The sequence below is a fragment of the Corapipo altera genome, unplaced genomic scaffold (assembly GCF_003945725.1).
Source record: "Corapipo altera isolate COAL_440 unplaced genomic scaffold, ASM394572v1 268, whole genome shotgun sequence".
Taxonomy (NCBI): Eukaryota; Metazoa; Chordata; class Aves; order Passeriformes; family Pipridae; genus Corapipo; species Corapipo altera.
Genome location: NW_020884901.1, coordinates 764229 through 792125, shown reverse-complemented (window position 1 = coordinate 792125; position 27897 = coordinate 764229). Strand labels below are relative to the sequence as shown.

Here is a 27897-nt window from a genome sequence, read left to right as displayed (position 1 = left end):
GGGAAGCGTGAGCCAAGCGGAGCGTCCCCATTGGCTGGGCGGGACCACGGCCGGGGGGGGGGGGGGGCACTTCTGGAAGTTTCCATGGTTACCGGGGAGGGGCGCCGCCGCCTCCCGGGGGCACCGGGGGTACGGGGGGGTACCGGGGTTACCGGGGTATCAGGGGTTACTGGGGGATACGGAGGGGCCCCGCCCGGGGGAGACGCGGTGAGGTCGGGGCCGGGCCGGTGTCACGGCCGGGCCCTCCGATCGGAGCCCCCCGGGACGAGGTGACACGTGTGTGCCCAGAGCTCCCCGGAGACACCGGGGCCGGTCCCGGGCAGCCGCCGCCCGTCCCGCCGGTGCCGGCAGGTCGCGAGCTCCCGCCGCGTCGCGACACCGCGCCCCGCACGCGCAGGCCGGGCCGGGCGGAGCGGGGCTGTCTCGGCCCCGCCCGGCCCGGCCCCGGCACTACAAGTCCCAGCAGCCCCGCGGCCGCGTGCGCAGAGCCGCGCCCGGCCGGGCCGCAGCGGGGCCGGGCAGGGCTCGGGCCGCCGAGAGACCGCCCCGGGGCGCGGGACAGCGGGAGGAGGAGCGGCGGGAGCGGGAGGAGGAAGGCCCGGGGCCTGACAAACCCTCTGCTTCTTCCAGGGCAGCGAGAGGGAAGGCGGGCGGCCGAGCGGAGACGGAGCCGAGCAGGGTATGTCGGATGGGGGTATCGCGATAGGGCGCCCGGGAGGCGCGGGGAGCGGCGCGGGGGCGGCGGCAGAAGTTGCCGGTGGGGTTCGCTCGGGGGTTGCCTGTGCCCTGCAGCCCCTGCCGGGGGGCCCGGGGGTCGCGGCTCGGGGGGTTCGGACGCCGGGTCCCTCGGCAGCGCGGCCTCGCTGCTCCGGCTGCGGGTCCTGCCCGGCTCCTCCGCGGCTTTTGTGCTGGGCACGTCTAACACTTGAAACTTGACGAGTGCCGTGACTTCCCTTTTTGGTCGCTCGCAGACCCCCAACGCCGGAGAGCTCCGTCCAGGCACTATCAGGCTTTTTTCTTGCAAAGTCATGATCCCGCGCTCCTGAGAGCTGTCGGGATGGAGCTCTCGGAGCGGGCATGTGACACTACACTTACTGATAGGTAAAATGCTATTTTGGTGGACGATGCAGTTGACTCACAAGTAGAAGCTGCAGTTTGGAGAGGATGGAGGGGGAATGGCACGGGCGGTGCGTGAAATCTGAAACATTCTGTAAAAGTGGCAGGGTGGTGGCTACAGGAAAGAGACTTTTACATTGCTGCTGCCGTGGAGGGTTCCAAAATATTCAAGATACTCCACACAGCGGTTTTGGTGTGAGACTTGTCAGGTACTGGAGAATATACTCTCCTCGGTAGCAGCTGCCCTCCCTGGTGGCCCCTGGCTGGGCTGTTTCACTGTGGGGAAGGGAGCTGCTCTCGGGAGAACGGGCTGGGAACAGGTTGGTTTTGTCAGTTCGAGCTGCTGCGAGTTCTGCACTTGTTCTGACTGAAAGTTTATTAGCGTGACCCTTACCTAAAGGGAGCTCCTCTTTGCAGCATCACAAGCAACGGGAGTAGATTTTAGTCAGATTATGTGCTTTTATTGATTTTATTCAGTGCAGTGATACCATAATAAATAGTTTAGTAGCCAGCTGATCCTGTGCATTACTGATCAAGTTCTGTTTTGGGGCAAGGGAAGCAAGGTGCTCCTTGCCTGTGCATGGACAGTATGTCCAGTGCTGGCTGAGAGCAGCCTCTGGGCAGGAGCAAACTTCAGGGATGAGTTTCTTACTAATGTCAATTAGACAGTGGAACTGCATTTTGCTTTTAACACATGTGTTTTAGATGGTGGGTGTTGTAACCTGAGAGTTCAGCAGATGAGCCCTAGGTTGTGGTGAACCACCCTACCCAAAAAAGGGCTCTTTTAGCTCGACTGTGGCAGACAGGCTGTTAGCTTGTATAAAGAAATGGGGCTTGTTAGTTGCTACTATAAATATTAATGAGAAAAGAGGTACTTCATCAAGGCTGAATTAGCTTGGAAGCTATTCAGGCTTGCTTAGGAGTTATTTTTCAGTAAGAAGGAGTGATTTCAGTTGTGTCTTGCCCTGCCCTGCCTACGTTAGATCTGCCCAAACTTGCTCTGGAAGTTGTCTTGCGTAGTGAGACTCAGGAGGAGCAACTAACCCTGAGCAGGAAATGCTGGAGTAGGAAGAAGAATCTGGTGTACCAGCAGTATTTACCACTTTACTTAATCTCTTTTCTGTCAGGTGAATCACAGACATACTCAATAGGGATGTGGCTCATTCCTGCATGTCACAGGAGAAACCTACAGACTTTTTAAGATGGAATTCAGCACCTAAAGATTCAATGTCATGTTTTCCAGGACTTTTAAGAGTAGGAAGGAATCCACGTCCTGTGTTCATCAAAGGATAGACTGCCTCAAGTTCTGAACAAATTTGTGCTACCAGCAGGGCAAGGCATCTTGGATACTGTCAGCTCATGCAGTCTTTGTTGTTGATATGTGGAGCATCATGAAGAGAAATTGTTTGAGTTGTTGTGCCAAGCAGCTCTTACTGTGTCACAGTTACCAGTAGGTTCCTGAGAAGTCTTGAAATAACTGACAGAAAATGGGAATGTTTTTGTATCAACATGTAATTTCAGGATTGGAAAATAATCTGCACGTAGCAGGAGATATTTAATATCTGTTGTTTCTTCAACCACAGCAGGCTGTTGGATATCTAAATGTCCTAAATTGTCTCCTTTATACAGCCACATGCAGATACCTGCTGTTCCAGGTGTGGAGCGTGGCACTCATAAACCAGGTTGCTGGATAATTATGGGCACCTTTTTGTTTATGAGGAGCTGATAAGGTAATCTGACAACCAGTGTTCTGGAATTGGCAGGAGCTGGAGCTGTTGGTGCTCACTCTGCTCCAGCACTGCCTCTGTGGTGTGTTACCAACCACTCACTGGGGCTGAGTGCCCCTAAAGCCTTGTCCCCAGCTGGCCTGGAGTGAACCTTGTGCAGCCTGTCAGGGGTGCAGCTGCTGTCCTGTTGTACTGTTTAAAGGGAAGAGGTTTCTGGGGAGGAGCAGTGTGTCAGTAGGTGTGTTAGTGGTACAGTAGTTTCTCCTTTCAGGACAGGCTGTGTTAGTAATACCAGGAGTTGAAGAGAGGAAAAGCACGTGTGTCTTGCTTGGCTGGGTTTTTCGGGTTTCCTTTCCTGAGCTCTCCTGGAGCACCATGTGTGTTAAACTTCACATCTCTGCTGTTCTCAGGTGTCTGAGAGACCTCAGGTGAAGACAAAATTCTTGCTGTGCTTGTGTGGCTTCAGAATAATTCATTTAAGAACTGGTGAAAGGCAGTGACAAGATGTTCCTCTCCATGAAGGTGGATTTCAGCAGCAATCCTGGGAGTCAAGTCAGTTGGATTTTTATGGAGGTTATAAAGGCAGGGAAGCTGCTGATCCTGTTTTCTTGTATGTAGGGTGGAAGCTGCTGTCGTGCAATTGTCTTCCTGCGGATTGATGGGAAAATCCTGTGGATTTTCACAGTTCCTGACAAAGCAGTGGTACACAGTAACCTGCTGTGGCTCAGTTCTGAATCAATTCTCCTCTTGCTTTCGTTATTTCTGCTGTTGTACAGCAGAGGCAGATAACACAGACACATGGGTAGTGCCAACTGATAGGAGGTTATTAGGTGGTCACAAGACCAGTATATTTAGAAGTGCAGTTGCAGCCAATGGTGCTCTTCAGAGCCCTGATTTGGGCCTGAAGTTCATGGTGACCATTTAAAATCAAAAATCAGAGTGCACAGCAGTGGGCAATGTCCCACAGCCACTCAGGACCTGGTGTGTGGGTAAGGGCTGAGGTGCTCTGTCGTGAGGAGGTGCCCAGGTCCTGTGCTGGGTGCTCACTTCACTTTCCAAGTGGGTGTGAGGCCCATTCTGTCAGGTTTTTCTCAGATGGCATCACAAACGTTTACTACTGTGTTTGCAAGCAGTAACAAGTTTATTGCTGATTTTTTTGTGAGCCCTTAAATTCTGAGACAAAAAATAAATTTGTTGCAAGAAGTTGTTATTTGTTTCTCAAAGAACTTTGGCAGTAACAGCAATGTTTCTTTTTCTAATCATTTCTCTCAGACTGTCCTAGTTAAAAATATCTGAATTAGCACATCCTTCGGGTTCCTGTTGTACTCTCATCTTTGGGTGCATCAGCTGTAACCACTGGTTAGGGTTGTTGGGTTTTTGGGGGGCTTTTGAGTTTGGTTTTTTTTTTTTTTTGAGAGCTTTATATACTCAATTGTCTGTATATACTAGGAATGGTCTTTACACCATTAGGTGTAATAAGACTGCAAATTTTTATGCATAAAGACTTGTGACAGCTTCTCTGTTTGTCTCTGCCTGGATTCTGGTTGTGAAGTTAAAACTATAGATGAAAGAACTTAATTACACAAGGAGCAGTGATGGTTGTCAGTGCACCAGGTTATCAGGCTGAAAAAACCCCAACAAACGGGAAACCTGTGCCTAATTAGGGAGCTAATCTGTGTTCCTGCTGTTCAGCAAGGATCACCTCCTGCTATGCTGAACAGTGAGCCACAGATCTTTAAAACACTAAAAGGGGAGAGCACTGAGCCAGCACATGGTACATTATTTGTAGTTTCTCAAGCGTGGACTGAATTGTGAAGCAAGGCCTGTCCAGAGTCACTGCAGGTTGTGGGAAGTAAGTTTTTATTTTAACTGCAGTATGGCTTTGGAGGGTTCCTCAGCAGAGCCCTCTGACATATATCCATTACTGATATATCCTACAGGTAGCTGTTGCAGATCATACACTTTTCCTTCCTAAATTATCTGGTGTGGCTGTGAGTTCTGCTGGGGAAGACATGCAACAGTTAATCATCAATTCCATGACCTGCATGATTGTATCCCTTCCCTCATCAGCATTAATGCAGTTGATGTTTTTTCCTCCCATAGAGTTAATTTTTAGATGGATTTGCTCCTGGAATGTGTCTTGACTGGCATGGTACTCTGCTAATTGAGATGTTCTCTAGTTGTGAAGTTGAAGATGATGTTAGGTTCAGACAGAACAGTAGTTTGTGCAGATTTTAGCCCCTAATGTGCTGTGAAAGACCACGGTTGTTTCAGTTTTTCTCTCTTTAAAACAGCAGTTTTGGATCATGGCCCAGAGAAGTATTCTTCTGAATTGAAATATTTGAGGAATTTTTTTTGAATGAATTCTACTGTTGAGCAAAGTCTACAGACTTATTTCCAGCTTCTGCCTCATCTGGGTATTGATAGTCCTTGGTTTGTTTTTTTGTTTTTTTTTTTTTTTTAAATTAGTAATCTATTTTTTTAGCAGAAAAGAGCAATACTGGGAGGGTGGTGCTTCTGATGCACCAACAGGTGAGAGAGGTAGCTGCCCAGAGATTACAACATCCAGGTGCTTGGGTAGTGTTGTGTTACGTGGATGGGCTTTAGGATGAAGGAGTAAAGGTAGAAATCTTTATGCCTGTTCCCCAGACAGTGAGTGGGAATGGGGCTGGTCTTCATCTCCCTGAGCTTGTGTCACCTAAGATGAAGTAAGAGCCACATCTGTGCAGGTGATGGCCAGATTCTCCCCTCGTGTGCTGGACTGTGGTCAGGAGTTGGGCAGTGCTGTGCTCCTGTCCCAGATCAACAGTGCCAGCCGAAAACACCCTTTGCTTCTCTGCAAGTGTCCCTGCTGTGCTGACAGAATAAGGGTTAATGGCAATTAGGAAACCTTGCATTAAGAAAGAGTGACTCAGTCCCTGAGTGCTGGGCTGGGGGTCTGAGGGAGGGGGCACAGAGCAGTATTTGCTGCCCGGTGTGGGGGCTGGCAGGGCTCGTTCCCTCCCTGTGGGACTCACTGTGTGGTTCTCTGTCGCTCAGTGGGTGCTGTGTCACCCCTGGCTGCCCACCATGGTGAAGCTGGACATCCACACGCTGGCTCACCACCTGAAGCAGGAGCGGCTCTACGTGACAGCAGAGAAGCAGCTGATCCAGCGGCTCAACGCCGACGTGCTGAAGACGGCGGAGAAGCTCTACAGGACAGCCTGGATCTCCAAACAGCAGCGCATCAACCTGGACAGGCTCATCATCACCAGGTGACTGCACTGCTGGGGCTGGCACGGGGGACAGCGGATTCTTCACGCCTAGAATCTGCAGTCCTTTGCTGTGCTAACCATAAAAATAGCGAGGTTTTAAATCAAACATCAGCAAGGGAATCTTACACGCATGAAAGTTACTTGTTGGCCATTTAGACGACTTTTTTTTAATACCTGTGTTTGTTTTGCTTTTGTTGGGGGGAAAAAACTCTCCTGAATTTACAACTGACTTGTAGTAACTACCTGGAAAGTCTTTTTTCCTTGGGGGCTGTATGGTTAATAGTTTGACCACGTGGCATCTTTTAGGAAGATCTTGTTTACTTAAGAGTTACTTAAACTGTTTCAATGTTTTTCTTTAAAGTGCTGAAGCTTCTCCTGCTGAATGTTGCCAGCATGCAAAAATCTTGGAGGACACACAGTTTGTGGATGGATATAAGCAGCTGGGATTTCAGGAGACTGCTTATGGAGAATTCCTGAACAGACTGAGAGAGAACCCGAGGCTTATTGCGTCCTGCCTGGTTGCTGGAGAGAAGCTTAACCAGGACAACACTCAGAGTGTCATTCACACAGTCTTTACCTCCATTTATGGCAACTGCATCATGCAGGAGGATGAGAGTTACCTGCTCCAGGTCCTCCGTTACCTGATTGAGTTTGAACTCAAGGAGAGCGACAACCCCCGGCGGCTGCTCCGACGAGGCACCTGTGCCTTCAGCATCTTGTTCAAACTCTTCTCTGAAGGACTCTTCTCTGCAAAACTTTTTCTTACTGCAACCTTACATGAGCCAATCATGCAGCTTCTGGTTGAAGATGAAGACCACCTGGAAACCGATGCAAACAAGTTAATTGAGAGATTCTCCCCAGTACAGCAGGAAAAGTTATTTGGAGAGAAAGGCACAGAGAAGTTCAAGCAAAGAGTCCAAGAGATGGTTGACTCCAACGAGGCCAAGCTGGTGACTTTGGTCAACAAATTCATTGGCTATCTCAAACAAAACACTTACTGTTTTCCTCACAGCTTGAGGTGGATTGTGTCGCAGATGTACAAAACGCTGTCGTGTGTGGACAGGCTGGAGGTTGGGGAGGTCAGAGCCATGTGCACAGATCTTCTTCTGGCCTGTTTCATCTGCCCTGCAATCGTTAACCCAGAGCAATATGGGATCATTTCTGATGCTCCTATAAATGAGGTGGCAAGATTTAATCTGATGCAGGTATGATTTGTGTTAAAGCAGTCTTAAAATTATACGTATGAGAAATGTTCTTGGCCTTTTTTTTCCCCACCAGAACTGATGCTGCTGCAGTAAAGGTACTGTCTCTCTTATAAGAGGAATACCAACAAAATATTTGTGTTAATTGTTACTGAGAAGTCAGGGTTTGTCTGTTTGCCTAAAATACTGGCTTGAAGCAACTGACAGCATGTATTCCTGTATCCCTTGGAAGAGTTGCATATGTCCTGTATAAAAGCTGGTATAAGGGATGGAAGCTAAAGCACAAAAACGACTAAAACATGAATTCTGGAATGTGTGTAAATGTGTGTTGCGCTGTTCCTGCTAATGTTAAATATTGTGCCAGGTATTGCAAAAAACAGTGGAATATTTTGCTGAAACCCCCTTGTTGTCTGGCAGTAATGCCCAGTGTTTCTGGTGGGCAGCTCTCCTGTGCCATCGGCCCTCAGAGCACTCCCCAGCCCTCATGACAGGTTTTGTCTCTGTGCAAATACTTAGCCAGTTTAATGATGGTACATGGAGGTGTTGTCTGAAGGTGTTGAGCAACACTCCTCTGACTGAGGATGTTCCCCACACGAGGAACAGAACCTGCTTTTTAATGTTGTCTTTAAGCTGGGCAGGGAGTGCCTCTCACAGCATAATCGTTGTGGTGTGTTTTACACAGTGCTCTTCTGAAACCCATTAGCAATCCTCTCCTGTGCCACTGCTCGGGTGCTGTAGCAGAGCTTGCAGTTGGCAACTCTTTAAATTGAGGGTTGTTTTGCAGTTGGAGATTAATAAGGGGTATGTGCTCTGAAATTGGGGTTAGCCCTCTTGCTATTTTTTCCTCAGTAAACTATATGCAGGCTCTGAAAACCTCTAGGTTTAAGATGACCTAGATTCAACTCTCAATTGTGACGTGTTGTGAAAACAAAACATGCTTTGTTCCTAGGAGGGGGAAGTATGGATGCTCACAGCACATTTTCTGTTAAATGCAATGACTGCTTTTTTTCTAAAGCTTCTTGCGTTTTTTCTGCCCTGAAAGCAAGCACAAGACTGTTCACTCAGTTAGAAGTATTTCTTGGAGTATTAGTTGAAAAAGGATTTAGAATGGAGCAGGTTTTTTTTGAGTATTTTTTGTAATTGGGTCCATCATGTTGTTTTCAAAGGCTTATTCTTTGTACTTCTTTTTCATTTCAGGTTGGGAGGCTCCTGCAGCAGCTGGCAATGACAGGCTCTGAGGAGGGAGATCCACGTACCAAGAGCAGCCTTGCTAAATTTGACAAAGTAAGAATCCAGACTAAAAAAACACTAAAACTCAGTGGATATGTCATCATCCTTCTGCAGTCTCCTTTTTCAGACATTGCCAAGGACCTACTAAGTGTTTAACTTCCAAGTTACATGTACTGAAAAGCAGATTGAATCCTGCACTAAGCTGGGGGTAAAAAACCCTTGAGTGCTGGAATTAAGCATCAGGGATTCTTGCTTCTACTCTGACCTAACACTTCTTAAAAGAAGATGCAAAACAAGAAATTAAAGCAAATTACATTTTAGACTGTGCACAGGAAGTGTCCAAGGCCAGGTTGGATGGGGCTTGGAGTGACCTGGTCTAGTGGAAGGTGTCCCTGTCCATGGCAGGGGGGTGCAACTGGATGGTCTTTAAGGTCCTCCCAGCCCAAACTGTTCTGTGATTTTATGATTCCATGAAATGCTAAATTACTGTCTGTGGCTTTTCAACTGAACCCAAACAAAACACTCTGATCTGAAGACAGCTTTAGTATGAAGTCTGGTTTAACACCAAAGAATTTGTTAGTGCAAGTAACTTCTGTTCCCTTTTTTTTTTTTTTGCATAGTTGTGCTTTTTTGTTCAGCTTTTTCATTTTACTATTAATCTTCTGAGAGTTGGACTCTTGTGTGCCCCTTCCAACTCAGCATATTCTGTGGTTCTGTGATTCATAGCCATACAGCAGTTACCTTCCTCAGAGCAACAGTGAAACTTATGGTCTTTGTTGTACTGTCAGATGTTTAAAAACCTGTTGATATCCTTGTGCAATTTCCAGGTTTTTGCTAATTCTAATTGTTACACAGTCATACCACAAAGCTACACATTTATTTTAAAACTAACATTCCATCAGATCAGAAACTGATATTGTGTGCTGCTTCCTTGTTTCACTTTTGGTCTGTGCTCAGCAGATCCTTCATGAAGGGGCAGTTTAATTGCCATAAAACAGTTTAATTTTTTAAAAAAGTTTTAAGAGGACACTTAAGTAACACTTTTGAATGCAGGAAAAAAATGGAGGAAATGCTATAACTGACTGCATGCTTTCCTTGCTTGTTCTTCAGGGGTTTTGATGATATCTGCTACTCTATCATGGGATTTCAAATTAGGAAGCAGAACTTAACATCATTCTGTAAAGTACTTAACTCCTGTCATGAATTTCTTTCCAAACCCCAGAAGTGGTCTCTCATTTGCAGTCTCTTCCTCTCCCTGCAGAGCTGTGTTGCTGCTTTCCTGGACGTGGTCATCGACGGGCGCGCGGTGGAGACGCCTCCAATGTCTGCTGTCAACCTGCTGGAGGGGCTGAGCAGGACCGTGGTGTACATGACATACAGCCAGCTGACCACTCTGGTAATGCCTCACCTTCCTGAAAAGAAGTAGTGTAAACTCGTGCCCATATGTGCGCACAAACCAGGCTGGTCTTTTACAATTCTTACGACACTAACTGTAAATGTTTAGGTTGGCTTTATGCGCAACGTGATGTCAAGCGATCAGCTTAAGGAAGATCGGATGGCTTTGGAAAACTTGTTGGCAAACTTACCCCAGAACAAGCCAGGGAAAAGCAGCAGCCTTGAAATGACTCCATATAACACCCCCCAGCTTTCTCCTGCAACCACTCCAGCCAACAAAAAAAACCGGTTACCGATAGGTAAGGGCAGCGAGCGGAGCCTCGTGTGGTTTCTGTGCCTTGGGACATTTCTGGGCCATTGTCTCAGGCATCTCCTGGGGCTACTCTTTGCCTACACCTTCAGTTCTTACTTTTTTTGTGTAGGTAGTGAAGAATTTTCTTTAGCACAGAAAGCCAGGTAACTTCCTTACCTCATGATGCAAGTAGGGTGGGTGAGCTTCATCCTCCGGGTTGAACTTGAGAAAAGCCGTGTCGTGTTGGCAGTCATAATGGTAGTGGTTGGCAGTGATAATAAAGGCAGAGTTTAAAGAGGGGAAGCAGATCTGGGAGGGAAGATTGCTTAAGAAAGCATTAAGATGGAAGCAGAGTTGTTTAATTAGTGGGATAGAGTAAGTTTAACATTTTTCTGTCTCAGAAGAGAGCAAATGGGGAGGAGATGAGCAAGCAGGAGCAGGACTTTCAGAGTACGTGCCAAGAAGAGAAGCTTTCTCCTATCTCCATTCCTTGTCTGCTCTAATTCCAACTGTCAGTGTTCTGGAATGCAATTTTATGTTGATTGACTTTTGTTTTTTGAATAGGATTTCTGGGTCTTGAACTCGTCCTTTGCAATAATACTTTATTTTAAGATAGGAAGTGTGGTACTCTTAGTGACTATTTATGTTGTAAATAATCAGTCAGTGATCATCTCTGTGATTATGACCACATGGGATAGTTTTGTTTGAGAGATTTGGTGTTGGTGTGTTAAAGGATGAAAATATGCAGAACCTGGTAAGTGGCAAAAAACCCCACAAAACCACTCCCAAGGCAAACCTGTCCCATGTTGTTTTAACTCTGCTTCTGAATGGCTCTGGTCTTAAGCCTATAAAGTAGTGGCACAGCAGCATTTATTTTATGGTATAAAATAGCTTTTGCTCAAAGTTTTTATTTCTTTTGTTTCATTTTAATGCTTCCGAAATCCAGGACAGCAATTGGCAGCCATTACTGCCTGGGACACCTCTGCCACCAATCTGTCAGCTCACATAACTCTAGTAACCCCTTTTGGTGGGTAATGCCCTCTTTCCGTTCTTCTCTCTGAAACTTTGCCCTGTATCACGACTCCAGCTTGTCTTTGGGTTACTCTGGCAATCAGTTCCCTTTTCAGATTTCTTCATTGATTTCTGTGTGAAACTCACTTTGTGTTCATGTGGTTTTTGAGAACCCTTCCTGTGCCTTTGTGTGATAATCAGATTTTGGCCATGACTTCTACACACTTGCCTTGTTTTCCCCAGATCAAATAAAGAAATAATTGGTGTCATGCTACCATACTTAGAAATCTTAATTCCATGTGGGCGTTTTTGCTTCCATGGAGCCAAACATGGGAATCTGAGGCCAGTTTAAAAGATAAGAGTCACAAAATAATCAGAGTACACCGCCCGATGTTCTATTGTATGTCTGTGTTTGAGACACCTGTTAGAATTAGATTTCCAGCTTTTTAGGTGAAAAAAACCTTCTAAACAAATCAATCAGAGTTTTAAGCCACAGAAACCTAGACCTTTTTTGTTGGTAACAAACTTAATTTTCTCATTTAACATATTAAAGGTCTTTCTGTGATTGGAATATGCTGAATTTGTATAGACAAACAGGACATAGTGTACTTTGTTTCTCTACTTCTTTTTTGTTGAAAACTTCCTTCATCAATACTTTAACTCAAATTTAAACGCCAGTTCCATATCCCAAAGTTTAATAAGACTTTGATTTTGTAAATTTATTTTGTATGTATTACTAATTGAAACACTGTAGTTTTGTATTTCCATTGTATTGTCCTTTTTTCCTCTTTAAATAAGGAAAAACTTTCTAAATTGACATTTCAAAATATTTTCTTAGCAACTCGTAGCAGAAGTAGATCGAATATTCTGATGGATCAGCACGGAGATCACGAAGGATCCTCCCAGGAGACCATCCCAGAAGTTCAGCCAGAAGAAGTGCTGGTGATTTCTCTGGGGACAGGTCCACAGATTACTCCAGGAATGATGTCAGAAAATGAGGTATCCAGACACGATGACATCTCAGATATTTTGAACAGTGCAACCTCTGTCTTCTCAGTAGCAGAACAATGAGGTTGTAACACTTAAGTTTTGGTAGTAATTGGGATTAAAATCCTTACTTTATGTTACTGAACTTGGGGCTTTTAGCTTTCAAATTTCTCTTTGTTAGGTGGTTTTTTTCTCCTCACTTAACATGTTTAAGAGCAAACCTGAGCTATTTTTGTTGAGCCTGAAGAAACTGATGCAAGTGCCCATCCCTTGGATCAAGGGACACAGGTGAATGGCAGAACTGGAGCACCGATCCCAATGTTTTTGGCAGCTCAGACTTGAAAGGCAGAGGCCCAGCTTGTTGTGAGGGCAGAGCTGTGCTATCAGTGCCGTCAGTGCCTGCAGAGTGTTCTTAGGGCAGGGCTGCAGTTACTGCCTTTTCTTTCTCCAGCTGCAGCACAGCTGCTGCTTCCAGATTTACTGCCTTGCCTGGAGGTTGGATTATCTCCTTTGGCAGCCTTGTTTAGAGCAGTTTCCATGTTACACTGGTCTGTGGGGTGCTGAGGGAACCTGGCTCCGTTATCGGGACATGCCTGATGTTCACAGTGTGGTATCTTGCATTGTCCCCAGGCCTGACTTGGGAGATTGCTGCCCTTTTTCAGATGGAACATTAGAAACTTGATTGTGACACTGACAATACAAGAGCATGCCTCCAATATTTTATTTGCTATTTGGTTACCTGAGAAATAGATGATTTTAAGGAAGTCTTGTTTCTTTCCCCACTCTCCAGGTCTTAAACATGCAGCTTGCAGATGGCGGGCAAGATGTCCCCATTGACGAAAACAAACTCCATGGTAAACCTGATAAAACCTTGCGCTTTTCCCTCTGCAGTGATAATCTGGAAGGAATATCTGAAGGTGAAGGGCTGCTTAAGTCTTGAAGAAGTTTTGTTGCTCTGTTTTTTGGGTGTTTTTCCCCTTAACTCTAAAAGGAAGGGGTGTTAGATGCAGCATCTCATCTTTGCCATTTTGAAGACCATGTAATGTGAGAGCCTGTCTTTTCTCTTAGTTGTTCAGAGAAAAAAACCTGCAGCTATATTTTGACCTACAAAGGCATAACCAAGTCTGAGAATTAGGAAGAGGAAAACCTAAGTGTGTTTAGAAAGACAAAACAGAGGGATTTTTTTTTTTTGAAACTTAAATGTAGTACTAGTTATTAAGATAATCTAATTTAGCTCTTAACTTGGGCTTCTCAGACTTATTTTTCCACCATGTTTTAATAAACTGTTACATATCTCAGAATAATTTCTGGATTCTGGACAACTCCTTTTTATGAACCTCAGGCACAACAAAGCACAGGTGTCTGTGGGATGGGAGAGGTTTGGGCAGATCAGTCCTGCATTATTGTATATAACTTCCATAACTTAGTTTTTGCTCTCTGTCTCCTCAAAATAAAGAAAACAAATTCACGAACAAATTAATGGCAAAGACTTTACTGACTTTTTAGTTACAGCAAAGTACAGTAGTGGTGAGATTCAGTATTTTGTATAATTTCTTCTAATTTTTCTAGTGAATCGTGTCCCAGATTGCTAATGCTGTATATTTAGGCACTGTTATTCAAATTAGATTTAGAGTAAAATCTGTTCTCACAGGTCCTTCCAATCGCTCCAACTCGGTGTCCTCGCTGGATTTGGAAGGGGAGTCGGTGTCGGAGCTCGGCGCGGGCCCCTCCGGGAGCAATGGTGTGGAGGCTCTGCAGCTCCTGGAGCACGAACAAGGCAGGTGCCAGTTCTCATACAGCCTGAGGAGCTGGAGATGGCAAAGCCAAAGTCCTGCGGAAAGAGGTTGCAAAATGCGCTAATTCAGGAAGAAAAAAGTAGACGTTTTCCTTTTGTGATCACTCTTGCATTTGTTTGTAGTTTGGTGTGGTTTGGTTTTTCCCAAGAAATATTTCTTGTAGTCTGTTGTTAGGAAAAGGAAATCACCTGGAATTTTCAGGCTTAAGTCCTTTATAGGAAACTACTTGTAAAGTTTTGCTTGATATCAAGCTTTTCCCTTCAGGAGCAGGGTGATCTGGACTGGAGTAGGTTAAAAGCATCTGGATAGTTTCCTGTTTAATGTACATTTGTCAAACACTGAACAGGTTTCCCAAAGAGACTGTGGTGCCTCCAGCCTGGAGATATGACTGGACATGACCATGAGCAATCTGCTCTCTCTGATCAGGGCAGGGGGTTTGGGCTCGGTTGGTCTCTAGGGGCCTCAGCTTTTCTGTGGTTAGTTCTTCTACAGGAATTGTATCAGTTTCTTTATAGCACTACATTTCATTTATTTTGTCTGTTGATTTAGTCAATAGATCACCATGTTTACTTTTAGATTTTTCTTCTTACATCTCAAATGTGTTTTCAGACAGCATCTCTTGAATAGTATAGTAGTGCTTTACAGGCCTCACTTTAAACTGCTGCCTTACCTGACAGAATTACAGGGTTGGTTGTTTGAGGTTTTTTTCCTAGAATGCACTCTTCCAGGTTTTCAGTCTGAAGTAACTGGAGAAGCCTTTCAGAAAGCTGAGAACTGTTTATTTCCCCACAGCCACAACTCAGGATAATCTGGATGACAAGCTCCGTAAGTTTGAAATCCGTGATATGATGGGTTTGACTGATGACAGAGATATATCAGAAACTGTGAGCGAAACCTGGAGCACAGATGTCTTGGGAAGTGACTTCGACCCCAACATGGACGAGGACCGGCTGCAGGAGATCGCAGGTAACTGGTGCTGCACCGGGTACGTTCTCGTGCTTCGCTCGCTCTGGGACCGCGAGACTGCGGAACCTCCTCCTCCCCTCCTCAGCAGGCTGTGCCCACGGAGCAAACTGCAGCTTTCCCCTAGGAGGATTTTGTGTGCATGACCTGGATTGTATTCAGTTGCTCATTTCTTTTCAACGTTGTGTTTCCTGGTGGCTTTGTTAAGGACACTTTTCTCTCTAGAGCTGTCTCCAGAGCCCAGCTCTAGCCATACGCTTCGGCTTTACTTTTGCAGGTGCAGCTGCAGAGAACATGCTAGGCAGCTTGCTGTGTTTGCCAGGTTCAGGATCCGTGTTGCTTGATCCCTGCACAGGTTCAACCATATCAGAAACCACAAGTGAGGCGTGGAGTGTGGAAGTATTACCGAGTGATTCAGGTCAGAATTGGGCAGTTTTTGCTTATTTCTTTAGCATGGTTCTAAGACTCTTCCAGAGGCATATAATGCAAAACAACGGCCTCTTCTTTCTTCAAGAAATTATTGTCCTAGGATTAAGTTAGTGTTTATGAATACTTCCAGGATTAAAAGCACAAATCCTTCCTAGGCAGAGAGAAGATGGAAAACATTGGGAGAGACTTACTGTTACTTAAGAAATTCTTAGGGGCTGAAGGGGAAGAGAAGAGTTTGCAAAGCAAACTTGCACTTGCTTTCCTTCCCTGTGATGTTGAGTAGGGGCCGTACAGTTCACTGTGGTTAGTGAAGATGTGACTGTATCCTGTTGTGTCTAAGAAATACAACACTTAAAACAGTAAACACTCCTTAGCATTCCTGTGCAGACAGAGCATTGCTGTCTGTGCAGAGTCCTGCCTTCTGTATCAAAGAATATAAGAAAACTCTTGCTGAAGTGGTTGAGTTACCTTAGAACTCGATACACTGAACCAACACCCCTGCATTCCTTCTGCATGTGACTGTTAAGGGAGCCTGGCATTGAGGAGTGATACTTTCTCTCTCTGCTCATTGTCTCCTTTTTGTAGAGGCTCCAGACTTAAAACAGGAGGAAAGACTCCAAGAACTGGAGAGCTGTTCTGGGCTGGGCAGCACGTCTGATGACACAGATGTGAGGGAGGTCAGCTCTCGACCCAGCACCCCAGGACTCAGCGTTGTGTCAGGTGTGTTCAGCTGTCCCTGAAAACACACTGCTCTATCAGAGCACTCACCCTTGTTGCACGTGCTTTAGTTATACATCACTCATAAAATAACTTCCTGCACTCATTTGGGAATTTTCAAAGCAGTGATTCTTTGTTCATCTCACAGAAGAAATAAAAAAGGCAACAGAGTGGTGAATGCTCTGTGCTGCAATAGCAGTGGTTGGCAGAGCGTTGATTTGGAAGCAACTCTTGTGTTTAGTTTTATTATCACAACTTTTTTTATTTAAGTAAATCAGCATATCTCTAGTTCTTCATTTTCTGCCAAGTATATAACAGAGTGAAGTATCCTCCTAATGCCCCTTGTCAGAGTGTATTCATGGCAGTGGTAAAATGTAGACCAGAAATTGTTATTTTTGGGAGTGCAGAAACTTCTAGTGTCTGTAGGTACTACTGTGAGTTAGGACTTGATTATTGCAGTGTTCACCAAACATTTGTACAGCCTCAGGATTTTGCTTTTTTGCTCTCTGAAAGACTGTTATGGATGCTTCTTTTGTAAGGTATTAGTGCAACATCTGAAGATATTCCCAACAAGATTGAGGATCTCAGATCTGAATGTAGCTCTGACTTTGGGGGAAAAGATTCTGTAACAAGTCCTGATATGGATGAAACAGCCCATGGTAAGTTACTTACCTGGAGTCTCTGATAAGCACAAATTACACTTAGAGTCCTTAAATGTTACAGTTTTCCTGATTTCAAAGTTCTGGTGACTAAGCTTAACATTTTCCTTATGTCCCAGCAGTGTATTTGTTTGACAAAGAGACTTTAGCAGTTTTCAGTACTAGAGCTTGACTATTGGGTCTAAGATCACCTTTCCCTAACTTGGTTTGATTAAATTGACTGTCCTCTTGCATTTTGGAATTGGACCACTCCTCAAGATTTCCTCACTATTTGTAATGTGATTCTTTGATCATTTCAGTGTACTACAGAGATCTTTCCATACAAGAATATCTTTACAAATATTTTACGGTCTAAGTTTTGTAACCTGCTGTTGCTGGGCACTGTTTCTCCAGTGTCCCTGGTGTTGGAGGCAGTTTTGGTACAGCGCTAACTTTGTTCTCTCTGTATTTCAGGAGCCAGTCAGTTGACATCTCCACCTTCTCAGACAGATTCTTTGCTTGCATTGTTTGACCCTCTGTCCTCAAATGAGGGTGAGTTGTAAAGAGTAAGCTTTTTTATTTTTAAAAATAGGCATTTTCAATGCTTCTATGTAAATACCATGTAATTTGGAAGAATCTTGAAAGAAATGTGTGTGGCTTCTTTTATGCTTATGACCACAGGTGTGTCAGCTGTAGTAAGGCCTAAAGTGCACTATGCAAGACCCTCTCACCCACCTCCAGATCCACCCATCTTGGAAGGAGCTGTGGGAGGTAACGAGGCCCGACTGCCAAACTTTGGGTCTCACGCTCTGATTCCAACGGATCTGGAAGCCTTCAAGCAGAGACATTCCTACCCGGAGAGGCTGGTCCGCAGCCGGAGCTCAGACATCGTGTCGTCGGTTCGGAGGCCCATGAGCGATCCCGGGTGGAACAGACGTCCTGGGAACGAGGACAGGGAGCTGCCCATGGCCACCAGCAGTGCTGGAGCAGCTGTGCTGGCAGCCACATCTCAGTCATCATCTTCATCTCCCAGTAAGGACTCCTCCAGGGGAGAGGTGAGGCTTCTGTTTATCATTTTATTTTTGTCTGTCATGCCCACTTTAACTGTGCATCCATACCAGAGAGCTGGTGTTAAATGTGTTTAGCCAAGGAATTACAACACACTTTTGTTACCCTTTAAACATTGCCCAGTAATGTTTTATAAACTAAAGCTGAAGATATCCAGAGTGGCTTAAATGGATCTGGCTTCTCTTAAGTTTACTGGATGAACTTTATTGGTTTTGGTGGGACTTGAGAAATAAATTCATTGTAATGTTAAACTGCTGCAGCAGCCTGAGAAGTAATTTTCTTTAACAAAGAAATAAGTGAAATCTAAGGTTCTTCATGACTTTGGGTTTGCATTTGCAGGCTGTCCTCTTCAGGAGGGATATTTCTGATTTAATGTGCTCCCTGTGCTCTGCTGTAGTTCTGTTTTTACAGTCAGTGTAGCAGAGCCTGATGTGGAGAAATTTTCTCTTTACACTTGATTTGGTAAATGCTCAAATGTAGACTCTGCCCTTCTGCAGATTGAGGAACGAAAAGACAGCGATGATGAGAAGTCTGACAGGAACAAACCCTGGTGGAGGAAACGTTTTGCATCTGCCATGCCCAAAGGTGGGAGCATGTCTGTGGGGTTTTGGTGCTTCAGTCAGAGTGCACGCTGCCTTTATTATGTCTTTAGTCACTTTAATGGCTAAATTAAAGTATAAATAAATATGTCAATAAAAATAGGAAGCTACCTGACTCCCTTGGATAGTAGTTCTCTAGAGTGTGTTGTACCTGGAAGGCAAAACTGTTCTGCCTGGGTGTCTGGTAGAGGTGGAGCTTACTGTAGGTGGTGGCAGTGCAGTTCTGCTCCACCCTGTGGATAAGCTTATGCTTTATTGAAGTTTATTGGATGAGAATCTTCTGCATTAGCCACTTCCTTAAAGTTTCTACAACTTGGCCATTATCTCAGGATAGTCTTTGATGAGGTACCTTGCATTTTCAGCTCCTATTCCATTTAGAAAGAAAGAAAAACAAGAAAAAGACAAAGATGACATGGTGCCTGACAGATACGCAACACTTCAAGGTATGTGAATAACATCATCATAGTAATTTTCTCTCAGAACATGCCTTCTGGACTTCCAGAGTGCCCACCAGGTAGCTGTTGACAGACAAGTATGTGCTGCTGTAGTTGATGTTCACAACTGGCATTTTGAATAAGAAAATAGATAAAGACTTCTTGACTTGAAGACTGTTTTTAAGTTGTCAGGCGTCTGTCAGTGCAGATAGTGGAATATTAACTCAAGTCCTCACTTTTTACACCCCCCCCATTACAGAACTCAAATCCTTGTCACAGCTGAACTGTAAGGATGGCTGCACACACAGTCCTGTAATAGTTACTTAAATGCTAAATTAAACATGATTTGAACCTGGGTGTTTCGTTTTTTGTTTGCCTAATCATTTCTAGAAGTCTTCAAATATCCCAGAACCATTTGTGTATGCAGTATAAACATGCTGGGGATCTGCTTTTTATGTTTCCTTTCATTGTACTGTTTTTTTCTGGTTTGCTTTGGACTTTATAAATATATTTGAATTGGGGCTTCATGGAATACAAGCAGCTCTTTGTTTGATGTGGCTAAAAACAGAGTCCAAATGTGTAGGTCTGAGTTTTTGTATTTGCTTTCAGTTGGCACAACACCAGGGTGACTCCTGTTGTTTTTTGTGGTCCTTTCAGATGATCCCAGCCCAAGGCTCAGTGCACAGGCACAAGCTGCTGAGGACATTCTGGACAAATACAGGAATGCCATCAAGAGAAGCAGTCCCAGTGAAGGAGCCATAGTGAACTATGACAGTGCAGGTGAGAGCCTGGCTTTTGGAATCATCACCAACATGGTTTCTCTTCCTTAAAGTTAAAAACACTTCAGTATTCTAGACCAATGGTAGTATTACCAGCTGAACAAGGTGAGCTCTAAACCTGGGAGTGTTTTCTCAAATAATCTGTGGGACAGTCCCACAGAGGCTGGGAATTAAATCAGTATTCCCAAGGACCTCTCTTTCATATTGCCATTGAGGGGGCTGGTTGTTGATAGCACATCTCCTAACAGTTTTTTTCTTTTGTTTTGTTTTCATGGGCACTAAAGAAGTATATTGCCTTACAAAACTGATGCTGTTTTTTCTTAGCAACTTGTAGATTGTATATTTTTATATGCTTTTTTCACTTATCCAGAATAAGCTGGTTTATTTGCTGTCTTCGTTTTCCACCTGACCTTAGAATAACAAGCAGAAAATTAGACTGGCTTCTTCTTCTGACTCTTCAAGTGTAATGTGTTTTCTGTTGCCACAGAGGCTCTTGGGGATGGTGAGAGCATGCACGACTCCCCGCGGGACGAGGCCTTGCAGAACATGTCTGCAGACGATCTCCCAGACTCTGCAAGTCAAGTAGCACAGCCACAAAGTTCTGCTTTCTCCTATAGGTAAATACATTGGCAGGTTTCATCTTACCCACAAAGTAGAATTAAAAGCTGAACCTGCGAGTTTGGTTCCCACAAGAATCCTGATATGGGTCAGTTGTAAACTTTGATGTACTTTTAGTTTTAAGCATCTCAAACTGTCGTATTTCCACTGATGAAGGAGGGATGTTGTAACCTGAGAGGACAGAGCAGTTCAGTGTTTAGGAAAATTCCTTTGAAAATGGTCTGGGTGCTATATCAAAAGAACCGATATTCTTAAGTCTTGGCATTTTTAGTATATTAAAATGATATTAAATAACTTTTAGGCACTGTTAAATAAAAAAGAGAATAATAACTTCTTGTTGAAGAAGCAGGCCTCGCAACAACTGTGTTAAGAAAATATTTTTCCTCTTTAAGGGATGCAAAGAAGAAATTGAGATTGGCTCTTTGTTCAGCAGATTCTGTTGCCTTCCCGATGTTGACCCACTCAACACGGAATGGTCTCCCAGACCACACAGACCCCGAAGGTAAAGGTTCTTTGTGTTGTGTGTATCTCTTCTTGTCCCCCATCTAATGACACTTGTGCTGCACCATTTGTGGTCACTTCTCTTTGCTGTAGGTTTAGAGGGCACAGGCTGCCTTTTGTCCCCAGAATGTTTTTGTTCTTGCTTCACAAACCTGCCATCTAAATCTGGTCTATTTTTTTTTTTTTTAATGAAGTACCACAGATGTAGTACAGGTAGAGCCTGAAACTATAGAATAGACTCCCCAAATACATGTGCTGTTGGGAATTGTGCTACTTGAATGACTTAACTAGTCTTTATGCTGGTTTACTATATATGTATTGTGTTGTATCCCTCCATTCTAGATTTATTTGCAAACAGGTGAATTTGAATTTGTTACCTTATCTGGTCCTCTTCATGTTTCAGAATGATTCTAAATACTAGCTAAGATGGTGATATGATAACTTATCCCCTGATATCTGGAAAATTCGAGAAAACTTATTAAACTGTTCTAAAATAACATTTATTGCCTCACGTGCAGAAATTTTGTTTTAAATCATTAACGTTTCCCGCATTCAAAACCAGTTTGTTTTCATCACACCTGTTTCTTCTCCTTAACAATTTTTCCTTGTTCTTTATCAGATAATGAAATTGTGTGCTTCTTGAAAGTTCAACTGGCTGAAGCCATCAACCTCCAGGACAAGAACCTGATGGCGCAGCTGCAGGAGACGATGCGCTGCGTGAGCCGCTTCGACAACAGGACCTGTCGGAAGCTGCTGGCCTCCATTGCAGAGGACTATAGGTACCTTGTTCAGTAGTAACAGCTTCCCAAATCCATATATTTATTCGCTAGCACATTGGGAACATCCCTTTTGTTTTTAATTGTACTTTACCAAACCAGGCTATTACACCTCTGCTTCCACACAACAATGAAATTGTCTCAGTTGTCTGTAAGCTTGGACCTTAAGTCAGTCCAGGTAGTAATAAACTCAGGTTAAATCAATTTGTGGGTAGTATTCAGTAATAACACATGCAAAATGCTGTTTGGAATTTGCTTTAGTCTGGCATTTCCTGAGTGCTGCCAGGGCAGTTAATTCACAGAAATCTGTGTGAGGTGAACTTCCGAAGTCACACATTGTTCTGTTTTATAAACAACAGGTTGAAGATTCCTCCTGCACTACAGATTAGCAGTTTGAAAGCTATTAGCCTCTATCTCTGTTACCAGTCTGATGTAGAGCCCTCTTTATTTTAGGAAAAGAGCTCCATATATTGCTTATTTGACTCGCTGCCGCCAAGGCCTGCAGACGACACAGGCACACCTGGAAAGGCTCTTGCAGAGAGTTCTACGAGACAAAGAAGTGGCCAACAGATACTTCACTACAGTATGTGTGAGGTTACTGCTGGAGAGCAAAGAAAAGAAAATAAGGGAATTTATTCAAGGTAAGATTAATGCAGACTGGAATGTTTATATTCCTTTACTTCTAATTTAGATGCTGGCTTGGGTTAATGTTTTAAAATACAACTTTCGATCTGAGGAGAAGATTCCTAAAATGATTTTAGTTTCAACTGGTGAATTAATGGCTCAGATAGACAGATTACTGTGACTTTGCTATATGTTGTGGCAGCTAAGCCATGGTAACTGTCTGCATGGGCTGAGAGAACGAAGGTAATTTGTCCTTGCTTGGCCTAAGTTATGCTAAATCATATTATCTAGTATCTGCCCCATGGAAGAAGCATGAATACTTTTAATTGTTTTAGATCTACTGATAAATGGTATATGAAGTTGCAACGTTCAATTCTTAGTCTGGAACCTGTGGCTGCATCTTAGAAGATATGGGAGATAGCAGTAGTGTGAATCAAGTGAATCAAAGATTTAAAAATACCGCAGCATACGGGACAGCACCACCAGGAAGACAACTCTCTAAACAGAACCACTTACACCAAACTAGTTCTCTACTCTCTAGGCACATGTCTGACTTAATGGAGCACATAAGGAATTTGGAATCAGTTCTTGCTCCTGGAGCATTTGGGTGCTGTGTATTAAATGTGCCTGAATAGGCTGGAATTAATCTGAGATCTTGCACTTACTGGGATGAAAGTATTTGTAAAGGTTCAGTGACCCAGGAAGGAGTTAAAGCCCTTTCACTGGACAGAAAGGAGACAGCTATTTCTGGGTGATCTAAAAGAGCCCCTGGCAGCCGTGGCATTGAGGCTGCTGGCAGCTGTGAGTGGCAGCTGTCTCTGGGGCAGGGTGCTGTAAATGTGAAGCTGATGAATGGGCAGTGATTTGGTCACGCTGCATTCGCTGGGCTGCATCACTCAGTCTGTGTTTTGTACATAAACATGAATGTTGCATCTGTGTATACTTAATAAGGGTAGTGGGAAATGGGACACATGGGTTTTCATATCTGCCCCAGCTCCCCCTTCAGCATCTGACAGCTTTGTGTGTGCTGGTTCCTGCCAGTGCCTGTCCCAGGGATTGTTGTGGGTGTTGTCTGTGTGGGTGTCTGGGAAGAAGCTTAAGAACTGGAGCTACAGAGGGAGTGATTAACACAGTATCGAGTATTTTGACCATATGCTTTGTTAAATGTGTTCTATATGCTTTTCCTTTAATGCCTCCATTTATTTCAAGTGTTTCTACTTGTATTTCCCTTACTGAGATGTGGGCAAAACAGCCTGACTGCTGGCTGGCAGGAAGTCTGAAATAGTTTCTGGGCTCTTCCTGCCAGAAAGCCCTATCAGAATTAATACTTTTTACTTAAGAGAATGTTCTTTCTCTTCTTCCCTTGTATCAGATTTCCAGAAGCTCACAGCAGCAGACGATAAAACAGCCCAAGTTGAGGATTTCCTTCAGTTCCTGTACGGGGCTATGGCTCAGGATGCCATATGGCAGAATGCCAGTGAGGAACAGCTTCAGGATGCACAATTAGCCATCGAGCGCAGTGTGATGAATCGCATTTTCAAACTTGCCTTCTACCCTAATCAGGATGGAGATATTCTGCGTGACCAGTAAGTTAATGGAATTCCAAGTACTTGGTTTCTCTTTTGCAGTTGGTGCAGATGGAAGCTGTGCAACCTTCCTGTGACAGACTTGTCTTTGCCAGCCAGGCCACACAAACCCATGTTTTTGTTCAGAACATTTTGTTAAAGAACAGGGAAGTGCTTTAGCACCGTGTGCAAACGTGTTTGCAACAAACTGCTAGAGGAGAATAAAGTTGTAGATGTAATAATGACTTGGGATACAGTCGAGTCTGCAAGTGTGTGTGCTGAGAGAATGATCAAAATCTGCCTCAGGACTCCTTCCATTTCCTGGTTTGATGCAGTATTTCCCATGCATTTGGGGTTTTTGTTCCTGTGTTTTAAACAGATGCTGTTGGAATGCTCTAAGAGCTACTTGCTTGTACAGCACAATCCTCTGCACGCTCACTGACCTGGTATCCATCAGCTGTAGGGCCACCATGACTATGTACATTCCTGAAGATGTTCCTTGTAGTATCAAATTTAAAACGAGTGGGAAGCCCCAGGGGACTGCAGGCTGGCTGATGCTTACTTTTCATGTTTTTTGTGTTTTCAGGGTCCTTCACGAGCACATACAGAGGTTATCCAAAGTAGTGACTGCAAATCACAAGGCCCTTCAGATACCTGAGGTAACAACTCCTTTTCTTCACTTCTGTACATGTGTCAAGGTGCTTGGTTTTAATTAAGTTTGGGATGGGGAGGGAATTGTTCTGTTTTACACTTAGAAGTGGTGCTTTTCTGTCTGTGACAGCTGAAATATCCTGCAGGAACAGTGTGCTGTACCCATGCTTTAGTGTCTTCTCTTGACTGATCCTTCTAAATTCACTTCTTTTCCTCATTTTGCCACCTCTGTCCTGATACCAAGATTTAAGAACCAATGGTACACTGCACTAAGATGCAGTAACTTTCTGGTAATTTGCTTCAAAAGAGAAAGTTTAAATCCTTTATGCTTCTGCTGTGATTCCCCTGCCATGGCTGTGGTTTATGGCTGTCAAGTTAACTTTCTGAACCAGCCAGAATTAACAAAACCTTGCAGCTCTGAATTTACCCAGTGCTTTTGCTGTTCTCATGCCTAATAGGATAACTGTAAACAGTGTGTGTCACAAAACTGCTGGTGAGGAAAAGAGGCCCCACAGCTCTGCCTTCATCTGGAACAGGGTCTTGAGCAAGTCATGGAGAAGTACAGGCTCACTGTGGGAGTTGCACACAGAATACTGGCTCCTTGTATTGTTTTTTTTAATAACACCTCAGGAAGCCACTTCCACTGTGAGTGTGGTGGAGCCATTTCAGTCACAGACTCACAGAATGGGTTGGGTGGGAAGGGACTGACTGTAAAGCCCATCTTGTTCTACCCCTTGTCATGGACAGGGACACCTTCCACTAGCCCAGGTTGCTCCAAACTCTGTCCAACCTGGCCTTGGACACTTCCAGGGATAGGGCAGCCACAGCTTCTCTGGGCAACCTGTGCCAGGGCCTCCTCACCCTCACAGGGAGGAATTTCTTCCATATATCCAACCTACATCTGCCCTCTTTCTCTTTGAACTCATCTTGCCTTAAGGCTTCCCTTTTCTCCAGAGCCTGTGAGTCTGGTGCTGTAGCTTGGACAGACAAGAGCTGGCAGTGTGTTGGTTTTCCACAGGTGTATCTCCGGGAGGCGCCGTGGCCGTCGGCACAGTCCGAGATCCGCACGATAAGTGCTTACAAAACCCCCCGGGACAAGGTGCAGTGTATCCTGAGGATGTGCTCCACCATCATGAACCTGCTCAGCCTGGCCAATGAGGATTCAGTACCTGGGGCAGATGATTTTGTTCCTGTTTTGGTTTTTGTCCTGATAAAGGTGAGTTCTTTTGCAGAGGTCACAAACCCCAGCTAATTCTTGTAATTAACAAGCACATTTAGGAGGAGAAATAATCCCTGTGGGTAATGGAGAGCATGCCAGGCTCAAGCCCAGATCTGATTCAGCAGGTTGGAATGGGAATCAAAAATGTGGTCACAGTTAACCTTTTTGAATCTGAGCAAACTTTGCATTTGGAACCAAGGAAATTGGGGTGTAGATTTTGTGTAGGGAGTGGAGTTTGTTTGAGATATGTCCACCAGCATCTGTCATCTGTGCCTGCTTCATGCTGTCCTCTCAGGACCAAGATCCATGCTAGGACTGACTTGTGTTGTGTTGCTGGTCTTTTTGGCATGAGTGGAGAATGGTCTGTGACATGTCAGACACCAAAACAACAGGCTTTACATGTATTGAGATCCTGATGACCTTCATAGATTCTGCCAGTGTCCCCCTTCTTTCTCTTGGCCTTGATGGGAAAAAGGCTCCTTTCATCAAGCCTGATGTCTTCTGAGTGTGTGAGAAGGGGCTGGTCAGGATGAGCAGTGCCTGCCCTGGAGATTGTTGCCTGCTGTGTAGCATCAGGATCACTGCACGGAGGGAATTGTGGTTCTTTCTGTATCTTGCAGTGTTTGATGTCGAGCTTTGCAAACAAACTGTGAGTATCTCTCTCTTCTCCAACCCCAGGCAAACCCCCCTTGCCTGCTGTCCACTGTGCAGTACATCAGTAGTTTCTATGCCAACTGCTTGTCTGGAGAGGAGTCGTACTGGTGGATGCAGTTCACGGCAGCCGTGGAGTTCATCAAAACCATCGATGATCGCAAGTAACTCGCCCAGCACGTGCATGGGCAGACTGTGAGCAGGAGAGGAGTGTCTGAGAATGTACAACAGCTGCAAAAGCTGAAGAAAAGACTTTCCTTGTATAATACTGTACAGAATTGAGGCATTTTAAAACACACCTTTACTAATCTAATTAATTTAACAGATTTTCCTCTTCTCTTTCGGTTGCGTTTTTCTCCCCTCTGGATACTGGCACTGCAAAAGGGACCACAGTTTTCAGGTATTTTGGAATCTCAAAACATGCAGAAAATATTTCATGCTTTCTCCACCACCCCTCTTGCTGAATTCTTCCTCACGTGAATAGTTCATTTGATTTCTAACAGAAAACTGAAACAAGAGGAATCAGGGCAACCACACAGTAAACTTTCTAGCTGAATACACCTTTTATTAAGAAAACACCAGCCACACTGAAAGTTTGTAGTAGCTGACATCAGTTATCGATTATATTTCACCTAAATTTAAAATCTGAGAGGACAATGTAAATATTATATAACTATATTTAATGCATTGCAAGTTTCTTTGGACTCATTATCCTTCGAATAAAAAGCAAAAGCCTCTCTGACCTCTAACAGGTTGTGATGTACCGTGTTTTGGTGATGGAAGGGCTTCCTAGAAAGGCTGAGGTTTAAAAAGGGCAAACTGAACTATTTATTAAAATGTAATTAAGGTTACTGAAATTTCTAAAACTGGAATTTTTAATAGGGCTTATTAGCTAGCTGAACACTTCTTGGCTAGGGCATTAGGGTGTTACAGAGGTTTGGGTATATAGAGGAGAGGGACTGTAAGTTACAATAGAGAAGTCTAATATAAAAAAGGAGAAATAAAATACCTTACTGTAATATTTTTTCTGATCTATTGTGTATACTGTACAAACCCCAAACAGAGATCCTTAACAGAACCTTGGGCTGTAATATATATTTTGATTAGTGACATTAAATACATATGCCAGGGGGTTCAGTGAATGTTTTTACTAAATGTTCTTCGTGTTGTCTGCTATGCAGCAGTGCAAGTTTTACTGTTCATATAAAATATTTTAAAATAATATAACACTGTTCTTTCTGAAACATATCATGGCATCAGTTCAGGGTGTTTTCTAGATTTCTCACCCCGCCTTTCCCTTAAACTGACAGTTACCAGGTTAAAGAGGTTTTTATGCACACCACCACGTGTGTTTTTCACGACTGAAGTGGTCTGGGGCATGGCCAGTGTGTGTTGGCTCTTTAGAAGCACTTGCTGTCCTTTTTCAGCTTGAATCCAGTGAAAAAGGACATCGAGCATTGAACTTTTTCATGTCAGTATTATTTCTTGCTCTTTCCAGAGTGTTCATTGCACTTCTGACAGAGGGATGTGGTAAGGCTTGGTGTCTGGGAGTGGTAAAGAAAACAAAATCTTTCTCACAGTCTTTTCAAAACACGATTGGTTCATTTTGTGTGTGTGTGTGCATTTTGATGATTAAAACCTGTAAGCAACTAGTA

At 44.2% G+C, this 27897-nt stretch overlaps 1 protein-coding gene across 8 annotated transcripts; it reads left to right on the top strand.

Moving 5' to 3' along the window:
* Positions 1-56: 56 nt before the first annotated feature.
* GAPVD1 (GTPase activating protein and VPS9 domains 1) lies at positions 57-27897 on the top strand. 8 transcript variants are annotated; one of them, XM_027650050.1, is made up of 28 exons: positions 57-129; positions 631-679; positions 5883-6097; positions 6459-7302; positions 8497-8583; positions 9791-9925; positions 10034-10223; positions 11163-11243; positions 12066-12226; positions 13005-13131; positions 13866-13991; positions 14803-14976; positions 15251-15391; positions 15988-16122; positions 16659-16778; positions 17232-17309; positions 17439-17812; positions 18323-18410; positions 18787-18867; positions 19516-19638; positions 20125-20254; positions 20648-20757; positions 21376-21535; positions 21986-22173; positions 23529-23742; positions 24308-24380; positions 25391-25588; positions 26270-26568. In XM_027650050.1, exons 3-28 carry the CDS (start codon positions 5913-5915, stop codon positions 26408-26410), a joined length of 4464 nt encoding a protein of 1487 aa, XP_027505851.1. In that variant the 5' UTR covers positions 57-129; positions 631-679; positions 5883-5912; the 3' UTR covers positions 26411-26568. The 8 variants fall into 8 exon arrangements, with proteins under 8 accessions (XP_027505851.1, XP_027505856.1, XP_027505853.1 ...); XM_027650055.1 differs by lacking the exon at positions 57-129 and having other exon boundaries at positions 527-679; XM_027650052.1 differs by lacking the exon at positions 57-129 and having other exon boundaries at positions 574-679; positions 13005-13068.